This window comes from Nannospalax galili, unplaced genomic scaffold, assembly GCF_000622305.1.
Source record: "Nannospalax galili isolate Female #2095 unplaced genomic scaffold, S.galili_v1.0 scaffold528, whole genome shotgun sequence".
Lineage (NCBI taxonomy): Eukaryota > Metazoa > Chordata > Mammalia > Rodentia > Spalacidae > Nannospalax > Nannospalax galili.
The window spans coordinates 1,511,347-1,528,695 of NW_008359681.1; the positions used below are offsets into that span (position 1 = coordinate 1,511,347).

General features: G+C 39.0%; 1 protein-coding gene across 1 annotated transcript in view; it reads right to left on the reverse strand.

Annotated features, from left to right (window-relative positions):
* Ipo5 (importin 5) overlaps nucleotides 1–17,349 on the reverse strand; it is a 52,503-nt gene that overhangs the window by 32,452 nt on the left and 2,702 nt on the right. Inside the window, exons 2-6 of the mRNA XM_029558906.1 lie at nucleotides 13,242–13,322; nucleotides 9,682–9,874; nucleotides 5,626–5,728; nucleotides 4,597–4,693; nucleotides 4,094–4,198 (exon numbers count right to left, since the gene is read on the reverse strand). Coding sequence (XP_029414766.1) covers nucleotides 4,094–4,198; nucleotides 4,597–4,693; nucleotides 5,626–5,728; nucleotides 9,682–9,874; nucleotides 13,242–13,322 — 579 coding nt within the window. The remainder of the gene's footprint in view (nucleotides 1–4,093; nucleotides 4,199–4,596; nucleotides 4,694–5,625; nucleotides 5,729–9,681; nucleotides 9,875–13,241; nucleotides 13,323–17,349) is intronic.

Consider the following 17,349-nt stretch of genomic DNA (forward strand, 5'->3'; position numbering starts at 1 on the left):
AAAAAGTGAAATAAGACACACAAGACCAGAATAGAATAGTAGTTGTTAAAGCCTGGGAATTGTGTAGGACAGTGGGATCGAGAGAATGGTTAATGGGCATGGAGGTATAACTGGACAGGAGGAATAAGCTATAATGTTCCACAGCACTGTAGGTAACTGGTTGACAACAACTGATGACAAATGGTATCAAAATAAGTAGTAGAAAGAAAACTGAATGTGCCTTATACAAAGAAATAAATGTCTGTAATGGGTTTGCCAGTCACCCTGATTCAATGACTACATGCCACACTGCACCTATGAGAACACAGAACAGCAATAAAACCGAAGGTTGCCACAGAATTCTTTTTTCACAGCCAAACAAAATCCTTTACTCTGCCCTTTCCTTATACATGTTATGTCTTTCTTTTTCACACACACAACAAATACTAGTTTCTATGATATTTCTAAAATTGGGAAATCATATGATATGTTAAAGCACCTGGGCTCTATGGGTAAAGGTGGCAGCTGCCAAGCCTGACAACCTAAGCTTGATGCATATGATGGAAGGGACTAACTCTTCCAAGCTGTCCTTTAACCTTCACATACAGTGTGCACACACAAAACAAAATGCAACTAACACCTCCCCCCACCACAAATCACACCAAGGCACCCAGTATTACCATTTTATTTCTAGTTGATTTAAGTTTGGTCATTGTGGTGTTAAAAGTGTGTGTATTTTCTATAGTAGATAGAAAATTAGTTTCTGGTGGATACTTTTTTTTTTTTTTTCTTTTAAAGTCATAGGAATAAAAATCTCTGAAATTAGGTTTGATAAGTAACATGATTTCAGATAACCAAAAAAAAAGTGTATTATACCTAAAATTTTGTCACTGACCTAAAATATCTTCAGTGTGACAAGGGAGAAAAAGTAATTAAATTCTGGTAGTAACTTTTTGTCAAGTGGTAATCTGAAATCAAGGACACAAGACACACCTCTGTAATACAAAGACTTATGATTGACACACGTTTTTCTCATCACAAATACCAACTATTTCTAAAACTGGGAAATCATATGATCTGACTCCAGAACCTAAGTCACAAATGATTTGTAGCCTGATTCTGATGTACACAGGCCTCCTGAATCCACAAGTTGAACCAATTTGGATCAAAAAAATTACAGGGAAAAGCTCCTATGTATGTGGTGAACATGCAGACTTCATACCACCATTCCCTAAAGGATATAATACAACTACTTAAAGTAGCTATCTTAAGTAATCTAGGGGTCATATAAAGGACTTTGGGAACCCAGGGTTTTAGTATCTGCATGGAGTACTGGAACCAATCCCCTGGAGATAGTGAGGCATGACTATGCAGTGATCCTCCCCTATTCCTAATGTAAGTACTGTATAAATCAAGAATAGTTCATATTTGTTCCCCTTCTTTTCATGTGTATGTGTGTATGCATGCATATGACTATGGAGGCCTGAGGTTGATGTTGGGAATATTCCTTGATCACCCTTCTACCTTCTCCTTCAAGGCAGGGTTTCTCATCAAACAAGAGTTTGCCAATACAGCTATTGAATAGTCTCACTAGCTGACATGCTCTGGGGATCCATCATACCTACTTTTTTGTTGTTACTGTTGGTTTTTGGAGACAGCTTGAAACTCACTATGTAGACCAGTCTGGCCTTGAACTCAAGAGATCCAGAGATCCTCCTTCCCTTGCTTTCCAAGTGCTGGGATTAAAGATGTGAACTACCATGTCTGGTCTGCTCTGCCTTTTTTTTGGTCTTTTTGAGATAAGGTCTCCCTGTAGTTGCAGCTGGCCTGGATTTGCTAATGGAAACCAGGCTGGCCTCAAACTCACAGAGATCTGCCTGCCTCTGCCTCCCAAGTGCTGGGATTAAAGGCGTGTGCCGCTCTGACTTTTCATATGAGTTCTGGGGACTAAATTTTGGTCCTCTTATTTGCAAATGCTTTAATCATTGAGCCATCTCCTCAGTTCTCATACTTGTTTGGTCCAAACCTTTACTGTCAGGAAACCTGGTGTGTGTGTGCAGGTGTGCTTGCCTGTGCAGATGCACATGGAGGACAGAGGTCCTCTATCGATTTCTACCTTATTATTTTGAGAGAGGGTTGATCACTGAACCTGGAGCTTGGTGTTTGGGTTAGACTGGCCAGTATCCACCTGTCTGTGACCCTGTAGTGCTGGGATTACACACGTGTTCTGCTGCGCCCAGCTTTTAGATGGGTGCTGGTGATCCAAACTCAGGTCCTCATGTTTGTGTTGCAAGCACTTCAGTGGCTAAGCCATGTCCCAGCCCCCATGTCAGGAAATCTTACCAACAGTAATAGCAAAGTGGTGCTTGATTTACCAATGCTATCTCTTTATCAGCCCAGTTTTATCTACTGTAACAGATCATTTAGAAACAATCTTGTCTACTATGTCTTCTAGGGTAGTCATGCCTGAGCATTTGCATGTGGAAAAGCCAGCCGTTTTATTACATTGTTTTCTTTCTTCTTTGTACTTACAGGCATTTACTGGTTATTTTAAAACATGTACATTCATAATTGAGTTGTATCGCCAACACAATTTCATAAAGGAAGTTACAAAAGACTTGACTTGGTGTTTGACAAAACTGAGAATCACTGTACTATCCAGCCCAGTTTTATTTTGCTTTTTAAGCAGGAGGCACCCTTAAACATTAACTTGTCCTTGGGAACTAATAACATTAACTAATCATAAACTACTTACTTGACAATGAAAACTGTAAAAAGCCTTGTGGGTGAAAATAAGGCCTCTGTAGTTCCATTTGTTTTAATTGTAATTCTCTCACTTATCAGACCTGTGCTCTTGGGCAAATTTTTCCTTCTTTCTTCCTTAGTTTCTTCTTGTATGAAATGGGCTTTAAATATCACAGGCTAGTTGATAAACTTAATGGACATAACCCCCGTGATTATACATTTAATAAGAAACTGCTTATACTGTTTCTACAAGTGTAAAACTTTGTAATATTTTAAGGACTACAAAAGTCTTTTGAGGGCTGAAGATATAGCTCAACTACAGCGCATGTCTAGTATTCAGGAAGCTCTGGGTTCAATTCCCAGCACTGTATAAAACTGAGTCCATGAAATCCTAGCACTTGGGAAGTAGAGTCAAAGAGAATGATCCGAAGCTCAAGGTCATCCTTGCTTGGTAGCAAGTTTGAGGCAAACATGGACTACATGAGCTCCTTCCTCTTCCCCAAAATCCCAACAACAAAACTTCTCAAAAAAAACCAAAAAACCCTACAACAATAAACCTCCCCACAAACAGCCTTTCAACAGCACTCAGGAAGATTTTGAATTTGAGGCCAGGGTAGGCTACATAGAAAGAGCCACTCTCAAAAAAGTCTTTCAGGGGGCCAGAGAGATGGCTCAGTAAGCAAAGTTGCGTACAACAAAGCCTGACAACTTGTGTTCAATCCCCAGAATCCCCGGCTGGGAGGAGAGAATGAACTGCAAGTTTGTCCTCTGACCTCTACCTATGTGCACACATGCCCCCTCCACCCCAATTTTTAAAAAAGCCTTTCAAGCCAGGCATGGTGGTGCACGCCTTTAATCCCAGCACTCAGGAGGCAGAGGCTGGTGGATCTTTGTGAGTTTAAGGCCAGCCTGGTCTACATAGTGAGTTCCAGGCCAGCTGGGGCTACAGGGAGACCCTGTCTCAAAAAGACCCCCCCCCCCAAAAGGCCTTTCAAAGGCAGTAACCATGGCTCAGTAAGCACAGATCTCCATGTTCACTGCTGTGACTCAAGTACCAGCACTAATAAATACATATTTTTAAAAAACATTTTATTATTTTCATTTTATGTGTATGTGTGTATTGCCTGCATGTAGGTAAGTGCACCCATGTTGTGCAAGGCCTGCAGAAGACAGAAGAGACTGTCAGATCCCCTGGAACTGGAGTTATGGACAGTTATTAGCTGCCATGTGCCAGGTGCTGGGATTCAAACCTGGGTCTTATTAATTCATTTACAAATAAATGAATTAATAAGCTATTATTCAATTGGTGAAAATTTAAAGAAAACCAACATGAGGCAAAATTATGAATTATTCTGTACCGTTTTCTTACCTGTAAGAATCCAGGTAGCAAGTCTGAAAAATGCTTGAACAGAGCAACATTATGCTCGTTTGCAAGTATAAATGCAGCTGTAGCTCTAGCAGATAATGTCCTGATCTAAAATGAAGAGTGAATGAGGTCACACATGAAAAACTTTTGGCAGATACAAATTTTTACTCAAGTTGAACTTTATCAGTAAAGCTAACATTTGTATTTTAAGGTCTAAAAATAAAAATAGGGGGCTGTGAGACAGATAGATACTCAGTGGGTAAAAATTCTTGCCATGCAAGTCTGACAAACTGAGTTGGATCCCCCAGAACCCAAGTCAAGATGGAAGGAGAGAATCAACGCCCAAATGTTGTCTGTCCTCTTGTTGGCATAGGCATGCCCATACTCTCACACACATATCACATGTACAAAGATAATAAAATTGTATAAAGGAAAACTCTTCTACATTAATTTAACAAATTGGACTCAAAATAGGTGTTAGTATTAATGGGGCTGAAATTATTTACCGAAGGATGTTCCTGATCTTGCATACACTGAACTAACATCCGCTTGATGACATCTAAATAGTGCTGTTGTTGGTTCCCAAAAATTCCAGGAAAGTTCCTAAAAAAATGATTCAAAAACTCTTTAAGATCTACACTATATTTTTGCAAAGTATGAACTAAAATCACTAATGAAGTGTTTACCTGACTAAAACCATGCATTAGTCCTTAAGGTGAACATTTACAACACATGTTCTAAGCAATTTTCTTTCGAGGTTTAGCAAATGGAAACAAACATGGTAGAGGCCACTCAGCAGCCCACTCTAGTCTCTGTTTTAGCCTTTTCACCCTGTCTAAGCTAGCTGATCCAGAGTGAACGATGGGACAATAGCCCTACCTGCAGTAACTGTGCTCTTTGACCATCCACAGCTAGTCTTGTTCTGTTCTACTCTGAATTTGGTAAACAAGCTGAATGTTCTTACTTAACTCTTGAACCTGAATTACTGAAATAAACAAGGTGAACCGGACAACTAAAGAGGCAAGGCAATGTCTGAAAACTGCATGTAATGCCTATAAACCTGTAGGCTATAAACCCAGAACATTGATATTAAACGTGGTAGAAAACGAAATAACAAAGTAGGGAAAATAATCACCTAATACTAAGCTTAAATGAACTGTTTATGAGATATAGAATCCTGTTAAAATACTGTAAAAAACATGATAAAAAAACACCCAGAAAACATAACCCCTAGCACTCTCCTCTTCAAAATATCACCATCGAAGTGGTTTTTCCACAAGTTACATCTGGTGCTGTAACTACTCTCCAAATAAAGAGTGAAAACCGGTCAAGAGAGTTTTCAGAGTCAAAGACACACAAAGTAGTGACAAACAAGAAGCTGCTTTTTCTTTCAAATTTGTCTCTATCACAAACACAAAACTCAAAAGGCATTATTTTTATCTCTATGTCCCCAAAGCTAAATTAGGCTAAACAATCACCTAAAATGTTTCGGACTTTAATAACATTCTTCCAAAAAATGAAATCAAATTTTATACCAAAATATGTGAAGGGCAGCTTCCCGGAGTCCCATGTTTTGCGAGCTGACTGAATCAAAAAGGAACTTCAAACCTTCAGGCCACTGGTTGTTGCCATCCTCATCTACAAGTAGAAAGTCCAGGCATGAAGTGTGCAGATCGAACTTCAAATATTATGGGTGAACCCTTCTAGCTCATATACGTCATTCATAATATATCCGATGCAAATGTTACCTGTCTATTTAAGAACTCCAACACAATCAGTCTTTAACTCAGAAAAATGGCACTATAATTTTAAGATGACAACTTGAGTATCTGAAGGCTTGTACCTTACATATGAGTATGACTTAAGAGAGGTAGTCCTTTCAACTGTACAAATATCTGATTGTTAAATCCTGTGTATTATACTACTGCTAGGCAGAGCAAGCCATGAAATAAGAATTTGTATTTTCAAACTGTAGAGAACATCGGATTGAGAATCCTAGGACTCAGACAAGGTATGCATACTTTGAAATTTTAAAAAGATATTTTTTTGAGACAGGGTCTTACTTTGTACTCCTAGATGCTGGAACTTGCCACAGCCCAGGCTGACCTCACACTCTGGCTTCTGTCTCTGAATGCTGTTAGTACAGTCAGGGTCAGCATCACTGTGTAATTCAAGCACTATGAGATGTTATCAATGTTTCTTTCTTAATAAGAATAAAGCCAGAGTTGGTGAAGTAGGCCTAGAATCCCAACAATTTGACCGAGATAGGAAGACCATAATTTCAAGGCCAGTCTAGGCAACTTAGTGAGACCCTATATAAAAACAAAAAGTAAAAAGAGGGCTAGGAATATAGCTTAATGGTAGAGTGTTTGCCTAGCACGTGAGGCCTTAGATTTACTCCCTGCACTGCAAAACAGAGGGAGGGAGGGAAAAAGGGGGGAAAAAGGGGGCGGGGGATAGATCGGGGTGGAGGGAGAGGGAGAGTGAGAGGGTTAGAGAGAGAGAGAGACAGAGAGAGAGAGATATTGAGATTTTAGCCAGGAACAGGCTCAGGACTATAACCTCAGTATTTGGGAGGATGAGGCAGGACTGCCGCGCTCTAGGCTAGCCTGGGCTACATTGCAAGACCCTGTTCCAAAAAAAGCAGAAACATAAAAATATATTTATTTATTTTTTTAAAGACAGGGTCTCCCCACCCACACTTGGCCTGAAACTCACTAGGTAGACTATGCTGGCCTGTATCTCAGAGAGCCTTATACCCATCTTCCAAGTGCTGGGATTAAAGGTGTGTGCTACCACGCTTGGCTTAAAAATAAAGACCTTTAAATGATACTTTGTACTAAGTAATGAGTAACCATAAAAGGTATTGTGCCACTTATGCCACACATTGATTTCAATGTCACAAATAACTGTCGAAGCGTTTCAGAATAGTCTAGGCAACATAGTGAATCCTATTTCTTTTCTTTTTCTTCCCTTCATCTTTCTTAAAAAACAAAACACCAACAGAGTGGGGCTGGAGAGATGGCTCAGCAGTTAAGAGCACTGGCTGTGCTTGCCGAGGACCCAGGTTTGGTTCCCAGCACTCACATTACTGTTCACAACCATCCTTAACTCCAGGTTCCAGGGAATCCAATGCCCTCCTTTGGCCTCTGTGGGCTCTGCTTAATATGGATAGATGTACTTTACACGCAGGCAAAACATTCATACACATAAAATAAGTAAGATCTTTAAAATCTTTATATTAAAAGTAAAATCTTAACGACAACAAAAAAAGCAGTAACAAGAGCAATGCATAGCTGGACATTAAAGGTAATTGAAAAGGGAGTAGGATAGGTAGCCGAAAAAAGAAAAGGACAAAAGAGCCAGGGGTATGGTACTTTATGCCTGGAATCTTAAACTCAAGAGGTTGAGGCAGGAGAATAGTCAATTCAGGGCCTGCCTGGGCTACAGGCTGAGACTCTGTAACAGAAAAACAAAACAAAGGCAAGCATCTATACAAGGGCATTTTTAGTTATTTAAAAGTTTATTACTAAGTGACCTTTTATTGGGGGTGGAGGTCTTTTTGAGACAGGGTCTCTCTGCAGCCCCAGCTACCCTGGAACTCACTATGCAGACCAAGCTGTCCTCGAACTCACAGAGATCCGCCTGCCTCTGCCTCTCAGGTGCTGGGATTAAAGGCGTGTGCCACCACGCCCAGCTACGTGACCTTTTTTTGAGACAGGGTCTCATGTAGCCCAGGTTAACCTCAGACTTGCTACATAGTTGAAAATGACCCCGAATTTATGATTATCCTGATCTATCTTCCAAGTGCTGAGATTACAGGCATATGCTACCATGCTCAGTTTTATGTGGTGCTGGGAACTGAACTGAAGGCTTCATGTGTGCCAGATACATACTTTACCAATTGAGCCACACAGCCATAGCACCTTAAAGTGATTTTTAAAATGAGAAATGTCACCTATAAACATTTGTAGTTGCACATTTAAAATTTGAAAATGGAAATTTCTAGTGCACTTTAAAACATTTAAAGCATTCCAGGATTCTGAATTCATTTACCTAACATATAAAACTAAATATTATCTATTAGTTTTTAAGGATTTACTGATATAAAGATAGCCTACTGAGTTAAACAAGAACTTCATTACTATATGATGATATAGGAAAAACCAGCGCCAAGATGTCCTAATTTCAACTGATAACGCTCTCTCATTTAACCTCTATCTGCAAGAAGTATCCCTTTTAATTATTAAAAGTGCCATCTGTTAGTGGCTCAGCTGTTAAGAACACTGTTCTTGCAGAGGATCCGCATTCGATTCCTAGCACCCACAACGCAGCTAACAACTGTCCGTCACAGGGGATCTGACAGCCTTTTCCGTTCTCTGCAGGCACTGCACAACATGGGTGCACTTACCTACATGCAGGCAATACATGCATACACATAAAATGATAAAGTATTAAAAAAAATAAAAAATAAAAAATAAAAGTGCCATCTGGAGCTGGAGAGATGGCTCAGTAGTTAAGAGCACACACTGCTCTTTGCAGAGGACCCAGGTTCAATTCCCAGCACTCATCAGGTATCTCACTATCAACTGGAACTCCAGTTCCAGGGAGATCTGTCACCTTCTAGCCTCTTGTAGGGATCTGTACCCACATGGTACACATAAACTCATGCAGACACTCAAACATACAGAACAAACAAAAACCAACATTTACAAGTTTTCCTGGGGGCTGTAGGTTATAGCTCAATGAAGAATGCTTGCCTGGCTTGTATAAGGCCACATTCTAACCCCAGCAAAGCAAGATTAGAAAAATAATCCTTAAGACTATCCTTATATATTTTATATGGTACATAGTATAGTGTTTAACAGTGTACACGACAACTGGGTGTGGTGGTGCACACCTGTAATCACAGCACTTAGGAGGCAGAGGCAGTTGGATCTGAGTTCAAGGCCAGTCTAGTCTATATAGCAAGTTCAGGCCAGCTGGGGCTACAGGGAGACCCTGTCTCAAAAAGACAAAAAAACCCAAACAGCATACATGTGTACTGTATATATATGTTTACATGCACATAATGAAATTTATCAATAACAAAAGTACCTGAAATCCATAGGTAATCTACTCCAATTGGTAAATTTAATCTATAAAACAGTAACCTATCATTAGCTAATTTGTGCCTCTAAAACCATAGATTAAAGAAAAAATATAGTTAGACACATTGACACATGTCTGTAATCCCATCCCAGCACCTGGGATATGGAGGCAGGAGTTTAGGATAATCCTCGGGTACTTAGCAAGTTCAAAGTCAGTCTGGGCTTTACAAAACCCTGAACAAAAAAAGCCAGAAATGTTTTCTCCATTGAACATTTTGAACAGCAAATTATATTATGCCATTTCATAAACACCTATAATTTTTGACTATAAATATAAAATCTATAATCATATTCATTTTGCATAGCATAAAGTTCTCTGGTATCCATGAATCTTCCTGTAGAAGATCCTAAACAAAAGCAAACCCCCCAAAACCTCCAAAACCCACTAAATACAAGCAAGAAGGATATACCAGCCCCCATACTAATAAAATGTATACATACCTATTAAATTCCTGGCCAATTCTGCGGCAATATCACAAATTTTTTTTCTCATGCTAGATTGTGTTTCCATCTGAATAATCATTAGCAGTTCACTCTTGATGGTGGTTTGAACATCTGATGGAAGAGTTGGATAGACTTCATCAAATGCAGAGGACAAAAGACGTCTTAGGAGAACAGCAGCCATTTGTCTAGCCTATAAATAGATAACACTGTTAATAACTTTATGTCTTACTAGGGAAAATATTTCCTACCAACTAGGCTCATTCTGCCACTGATGTACTTCACTGTCCTGTTTTTATTATTTTTTATTATTTTTTATAAAATGCATATGAAACCTAAGTGAATTTTTTTTTCTTTATTATTTTTACTTTATGTGTATGAATATATTGCCTGCATGTATGTGAGTGCACCCGTGTCGTGCAATGCCGCGGAGGTCAGAAGAGGCTGTCGGATTCCCCTGGAACTGGAGTTAAGGACGGTTCGTAGCTGCCATGTGGGTGCTGGGAAACGAACCTGGGTCCTCCACAAGAGCAGTCAGTGCTCTTAACTGCTGAGCATCTCTCTAGCCTCTGTCCTATTTTTATAATTCATTTCAAAACACCTTTCAGTTTTATAAAAAAATGTAAAATATAACACTTTCTAATCACATTAGTTTACTTATCTAGAAAGCACAGGTAAGAGACCTAAACACATTAGAATTCAAGCAGCAATGATAAACTGTCAAAACTCCTGTTTCTTATTTTGTAAATGGAAAAAAAAAAAGGTTTATTGGGCTGGGGAGATGGTTCAGTGGTTAAGAGCACTGGATGTTCTTGCAGAGGACCTGGGTTTCCAGCACCCATGTGATAGCTAACAACGATCTGTGACTACAGTTCTAGGGGATCTGATACCCTCCCCTAGCCTCCTTGGCTATCACATGACATAGGTACATTTTCATACACGTAAGCAAAACACTCATATCATAGAGTAAAAATAAATAAAAGATTTATGTTTTATTTTATGTGTCTGCCTGCATGCATGTATATGCACCAAGTGTGTCTGGTACCTATGGAGGCCAGAAGAGGGTGGCAGATTCTCTGGAACTGGAACTACAGAAGCCTGTGAGCTGCAGATGTGGATGCTTGGAATAAAACCTAGGTCTTCTGCAAGAGCAGTAAATGCTCTTAACTGCTGAGCTGTCTCTCCAGTCCCAACTCCTATTTTTAATTGATTTGGTAAGAGAAAAGGAAATCTTGAGGGCTGGAGAGATGGCTTAGTGGTTAAGAGCATCAGCTGTTCTTGCCAAGAACCTGAGGTTGATTCCCAGGACCCACATGTCAGCTAACAACTGTCCCTAACTCCAGTTCCAGGGGAAACCAATGCCCTCTTCTGACCTCCACAGGTACTGCACAACACGGCAGCAGTAACATACATGCAGACAATACACTCATATAAATAAAATTTAAAAAAAATACTCTTTCTACCTAGCTTTAGGCATCCAACTTAAGACTACCGTGTCATGTAACTGCCTTTCGTCATTGGTCTGAGATAAAATGCTACCAAATCCATTTATCCTTATGCTTAAAACCCATAAGCTCCCAATATCTATCAATATTAATGTATGTTGAGATTTCACATGTTTAAACATGTGGAATATGTTCATTTTTAAATTTGGTGTCTTTTGTATAATAATCCTTGTGAATATTAAAGAAAAGCTGAAACAAATGCCCCAACTGTGATACTGAGGCAAAGCCACAGGTACCATCTAATTCCCAAACCCAAAAATAATTAACCCAAGAATAATTTAAGTAGAATTTAATATGGGCTCAAAAAAATTCAATGCCCATATTGTTACTGGCTTCAAAATATGTCTGGTAGCTGACTTGCATTCATCATCAACTACTGGAATGGCTATCTTTTTCTACTGATGGTAGTCTACCATGTAAGTCTCTTCTTCACATCCAGTGTCAATTACAGAAAAAAATGTTACAGAGGTTAAAGAAGCACCAGGTGCCATCTATTAAAGAGTAGAAAGGTATTTTTATACTTCTTTCTAAGGGACTGTAACCTCATTTCCATCAAATATTACCATCAGCATTTATATGTAATGAGACTATTATCAATGAAGTCTTTTTTTTTTTTTGGTCTTTTTGAGACAGGGTCTCCATGTAGCCCCAGCTGGCCTGGAACTTGCTGGCCCAGGCTGGCCTTGAACTCAGAGCTCTACCTGTCTCTGCCTCCCAAGTACTGGGATTAAAGACGTGTGCCACCACACCTGAATCAATGAAATCTTACTACAAACACTAAATACAATGTTTCATAGACAGTGTAAGTTTTCCAGACTTGTGTCAATATTTTTTCCAAAGTGAACAGATATTCAATACTTATGAGGATATTATTTTATGGCAGCTAACAATGAAAATTAGGTATTGAACACACAAGAATAGTAAGAAACTATCAAACCCCAGTAAACTGCTCTGTCTTACCACAGGAAAATGCATTAAAATTCAAACAAATTTGAATCTAATACATTAGATAATTCACATACTAAGTTGTAACTCTCTAGCAGGTATGTCTATAATCTCAGCACATGGGAGGCAGGCACAGGAAGATCTAGCAAGTTGAAGTCCAGCCTCTGCTACAGTGTGAGACCTTGTTTTTTTTTTTTTTTAGGGGTGGTGGTGGTGGAGAGATAGCTCAGCAGTTAAAGAGCACTGGCTGCTCTTCAGAGGACCCAGGTTTGGTTCCCAGCACCCTGTCCATAACTCCAGTTCCAAGGGGATCCAACACCCTCTTCTGGCCTCTGCAAGTACACGTACACTTACATGTTTATATATATGCAAACAAAACAAAATATTCAGATACATAAAATAAAAATAAATCATTAAAAAAAGGTAGGTTGGAGATATGGCCCAGTTGATAAAGTTGCTTGCCATGCATGCATGAGGACTTGAATTTGATCTGCAGCATGTAAAAGGCCAGGTGCAGTATCATACACGTATAACCCCAGCACTGGGGAGACAGGAGGATGCTGGAGCTTCTTGGTTAGCCAGTCTAGGTGAATCAGTGAGCTCCAGGTTCAGTGAGCTCCTATTTCAAAAACTAAAGTGGAGCACGACTGTGGAAGAGACCCAATGTCAACCTCTGCTCCCTCCTTCGACACATACATAAAAAAACAAGGCTGTGGGGTATGTCTTTCTTTCTAGGCACCTCCCTCATGCTTAAATCTTCATTAAAGTACCTCCTTAAACACACACATGCACACACACAGGATAAAGTCTCTGTTCAAGCTGCTCTTTAGCACATATGCTTCATCTAGAGATGTTTATATACACTAAATTTTTATAGATAAATGTACTTTTCCAGGCCAGCCTAGGGTACAATGACCACCCACCTCAAAAATAATCTTTAAAAATTAGTAATTATGTATAAAACCATCAAGTTTTATGTACCATGAAAATACCTTACATGAAAAAGGGAATTCTCATATTTAACACAGAATGCTTAAAACTGTTACCACTCTGACCATCACGCAACACTCCAGCTTGTTCCGTAAGAATTCTGCAATGTTAAGGTACTACCTCCTCAGCAGCTGTTGTATTTCTGATAGCTTGTAAGAGGAATGTGATCTTTGACTGGCCTGGGATATTCTCATAGGTTTCCTACATGGGAGAGAAAAATGAAAGGTTAGAATACAATGTTGGAAAACCTTCTGAGAAAATCAGTGACAGGAACGAAAGCATAGCAAACGGCCTCATACAAGCACAAGTCGCCAGGGCTCAGTGTTAACATTTTCTTTAGTGATATGCCGGGCGTGGTGGTGCACATCTTTAATCCCAGCACTTGGGAGGCAGAGGCAGGTGGATCTCTGTGAGTTTGAGGCCAGCCTAGTCTCCATAGTGAATCCAGGCCAGCTAGGGCTACAGGGAGACCCTACCTCAAAAAGACCAAAAAAAAAAAAATTATACACACACACATATACATACTTCAGCTAGGTTAAGGAAAGATGAGGTCTCTACTTACCTTTAAGGTGCTTGTACATTTTCAAAACTTGTATTCCCTGGCAAATAAAAAGTCATGCCCTACGAAAGCTAAAAAATTGTCAAATGTAACAAGCATAATATTGTGATACAGGGCTGCAGAGAACCTGGTTCAATTCCCAGCACCCAGATGGTGGCTAACAACTGTCTGAAACTCCAGTTCTAGGAGATTCAATGCCCTCTTCTGACCTGCATGACAAAGGTGCATTTATATACAAGCAGGCAATGCACTCATACACATAAATAAAAATAAAAATATTGTGCTGCAAAGTAAGTGCTCACTTTGGTATCATCCACCTTATATTCTGAAAATAAGTCTTGTTAGCATTTTTTAGACCAGACTATGCAGAGTTGGTTCAAATCCCCATTACTTACTACCATCGGATGTATGCTCTGGATTAAGACAAAGAAAGTACCCAAATTCCTTATGCTGTATTTTTAAGCAAACATTATGCTAATACCATATTAAGTGCTTAAGAAAAGCCTACTCAAATAATTGTAGTCAAGAGAAATTTGGCCAAGAAACTGTAATATCATGTCTGCATCTATTAGCAAAAGTTTTTGTGGGTCAGAACATATTTTCCCTTCTCTGTTAACATGCTATCAGAACAAATTTGTTAGCAATGACAAAAGGTGACATCAATCAAAAGCAGATTGTTAGAATGGATCCCAAACAAGTCAACTCATGTTGGCTGTGAACTTAAGTTGATTCGCGTACAAAATGTCTAACAATAGATCTCTTTTATTATAGAAACTAAATCAATGCAAGTGCATTGGGAACTTTCCCCCTAAAAATTTTCAGTAAATAACCTCCTTTCCCCCGTGGAAGGTCTACAGTAGATAATATTAATTTAGATCCAAGACCCTGCCTGCTCGTTCACTGGTTTCTCTAAGCAAAAGTGACAAGGAGGGAAAGGAAGGCTACTTCAAGCCTAAGCATCTTGTGCCTCTTTCTATGTGCTCCATGGCATCCCTGAGATATTGACAGGCAAGAAAATAAAGGTTACACCTTGAATGACTTAAGATCAAAGATAATAAATGACAGAACTCTCGTCTTCTAAGGCAAGCCATCCTTTAAATCCCTTTAGCATTGAAATCTCTGGGGTTCATGGGAGGTGGTGTGGCTAGTCCTACTTAAGAGTTCTATTTATATAGGGGCACACAGTTTTCAAATACCTCAAATGTATCTCAGTCTGGGGAAAAACAGATTTTTTGAGATAGGGTCTCCTTGTAGTCCTAGCTGGAATTCCCTATATGTAGACCAGGCTGACCCTGATTTCACAGAGATCTGACTACCTCCCAAGTGCTAAGATTAAAAGTGTATGCCACTACACCTGGCAGAAAAACATATTTTTGTGGTGAAAGGAGAATTTAAGAGCTTCTGATAACCTCAAGTTCCACTGTAATTAAAAGCACATAGGATCATAATAATGCTGAAAATTGTGCCCCAAAGTACTCATAGCTGAGAAGCTGAATTTGTCCAGAAATGAGATCATTTATATCAAATATATTCACAAGCTGATTACAAAAACATGTATGTACCTTGAGATTTCTCATTTAATTTTTACTAAAGCAACTCAAAAGCCAGCAAAACTGCCATTAAAAAAGTCACAGGGCTAGAGAGATAGCTCAGTGGTTAAGATGACTGGTTGCTCTTGCAGAGGACCCAGGTTTAATTCCCAGCGTCCACATGACAGCTAACAACTGTCAGTAACCAGTTCCAGGGGACTCTGACGCCCTCTTCTGACCTCAGTTATTGCACAACCCCGGTGCACTTATACACATGCAGGCAATACACTCATACATATAAAATTAAAATGTTGGGGCTGGAGAGTTGGCTCAGCAGTTAAGAACACTGGCTGTTCTTGCAGAAGACCCAGGTTCGAATCCCAGCACCCACATGGTAGTCAACAACTGTCCGTAACTCCAGTTCCAGGGGATCTGACAGGGTTAGGGTTAGGGTTAGGGTTAGGGTTAGGTTAGGGTTAGGGTTAGGGTTTTTGACCTCTGTGGGCACTGCACGATATGGGTGCACTTACCTATATACAGGCAATACACATGCACACATAAAATAAAATAAAAATATTAAAATAAAAATATAAAAAAAAAATTAAAAATCCCACAGAGCTGGTTGTGGTGGCTCATGCCTGTAATTATCGCACCTGGGAGGCTGAGGCAGGAGGATTGCCTAGAGTTTGAGGTCAGCCTGGGCTACACTATGAGACTGTAAAAAACAAAACAAAGAAATACAATACAAAAAAACACCAACAGAAACCTCATTGTGCAATAACAACAAATAAATATCTCTTAATTCCTTGCACCTGGCACAGTGTCTGACCCATAGCAGATGCTATAAACAGTTAACGTGTAAATCTCTGGTGGTCTAAATCACATTTTTGGAAAAAAATTTTTCCTCTCCTAGGCAATCATGGCTGATAAATGCTGCCCAATTTCTGAGACCTCTACCCTTACCAGGATGGACTACTGATGTCACTACTGCAGTGCTTGCACAGACTAATGATACTAAGTCAAATATTCAACAGGATTCCATAATGAATTACAAGTTAATAGCAGGAAGATTCAGTATGAATGGCATCTAACTCCCAAAGATGGTCTGGTTCCACTTGTACGTTCCACTGTGGGAATCCAAATAATACTGTATTACATTCACTCCAGAAGAGTAGCCAAGGATATTGGCTGAGCAAAAAGAACACTGCCTTAAAGTCAAGTGTATCTTTTTCTTAGCCTAGATAGACTAAGTCCCAAAAAGAGATTGCATTCCTTCATTTTTGTATCCTGTGTATCAAATACATTAAAATACAGCAAAGATTATTCCTCGCATTAGTCCAGACGCATCCAGTGAGTGTTTCCAGTGTTGTGGCAAATTTTCAGTTCCACTATCTACAATCATACCATGTCAAGATTTTGCCTCCCCTTTCCCTTCCCACAAAGGAGAAATGTTAGTAAGTACTCATCTCACACATTCCATAAATATTTATGATCAGAGTTCCTTGCATGAGAAAATGGAAGAGAATAAGCAATTTCTACTTTATAAACATTTTGGTTCCTTAACAATCAAATATACTTTATAATATTCTTCTTCAATACAAATCTTAACAATGAAACTATGTTATAATCAATTAGGAACCAAATATGTATGAAGATTATTAAAAATGTAAAATCTGCACATACAATTAATAAAATAGTTATATCACATGAAATGCTATTATGACTATCACAGATCCTAAACTTTAACCTGTCAATTATATATTTAATTGCTTATTCATGTTAATTATTATATTTTGAGACATAAGGGCATTCAAAATCATTTCTCTAAATATGAGAAACATTTTCTACAGAGTAAAAGTTCTTGCAGATTTGAAAAAAAAGGTCTTATTAATGGCTCATACAATGGAAAAATATTTAAAATGATTTAAAGCCTTTCAATTATTTCAACAAAATCTAGCAATGTCTTTCATTGTACTTGAGTTTATATTTGAATACAGGTCACCTTCGTCAAGGGTTTGGTATTTGTGTGTCAACTAAGTATTTTTATTTTGACTGAGTAAATTACAAAGATATTTACTGAGCCCATGCCAATGCTTTAGTTCAAGAAAAGTACTTTCATATTTGCTTGATCAGACCTGGT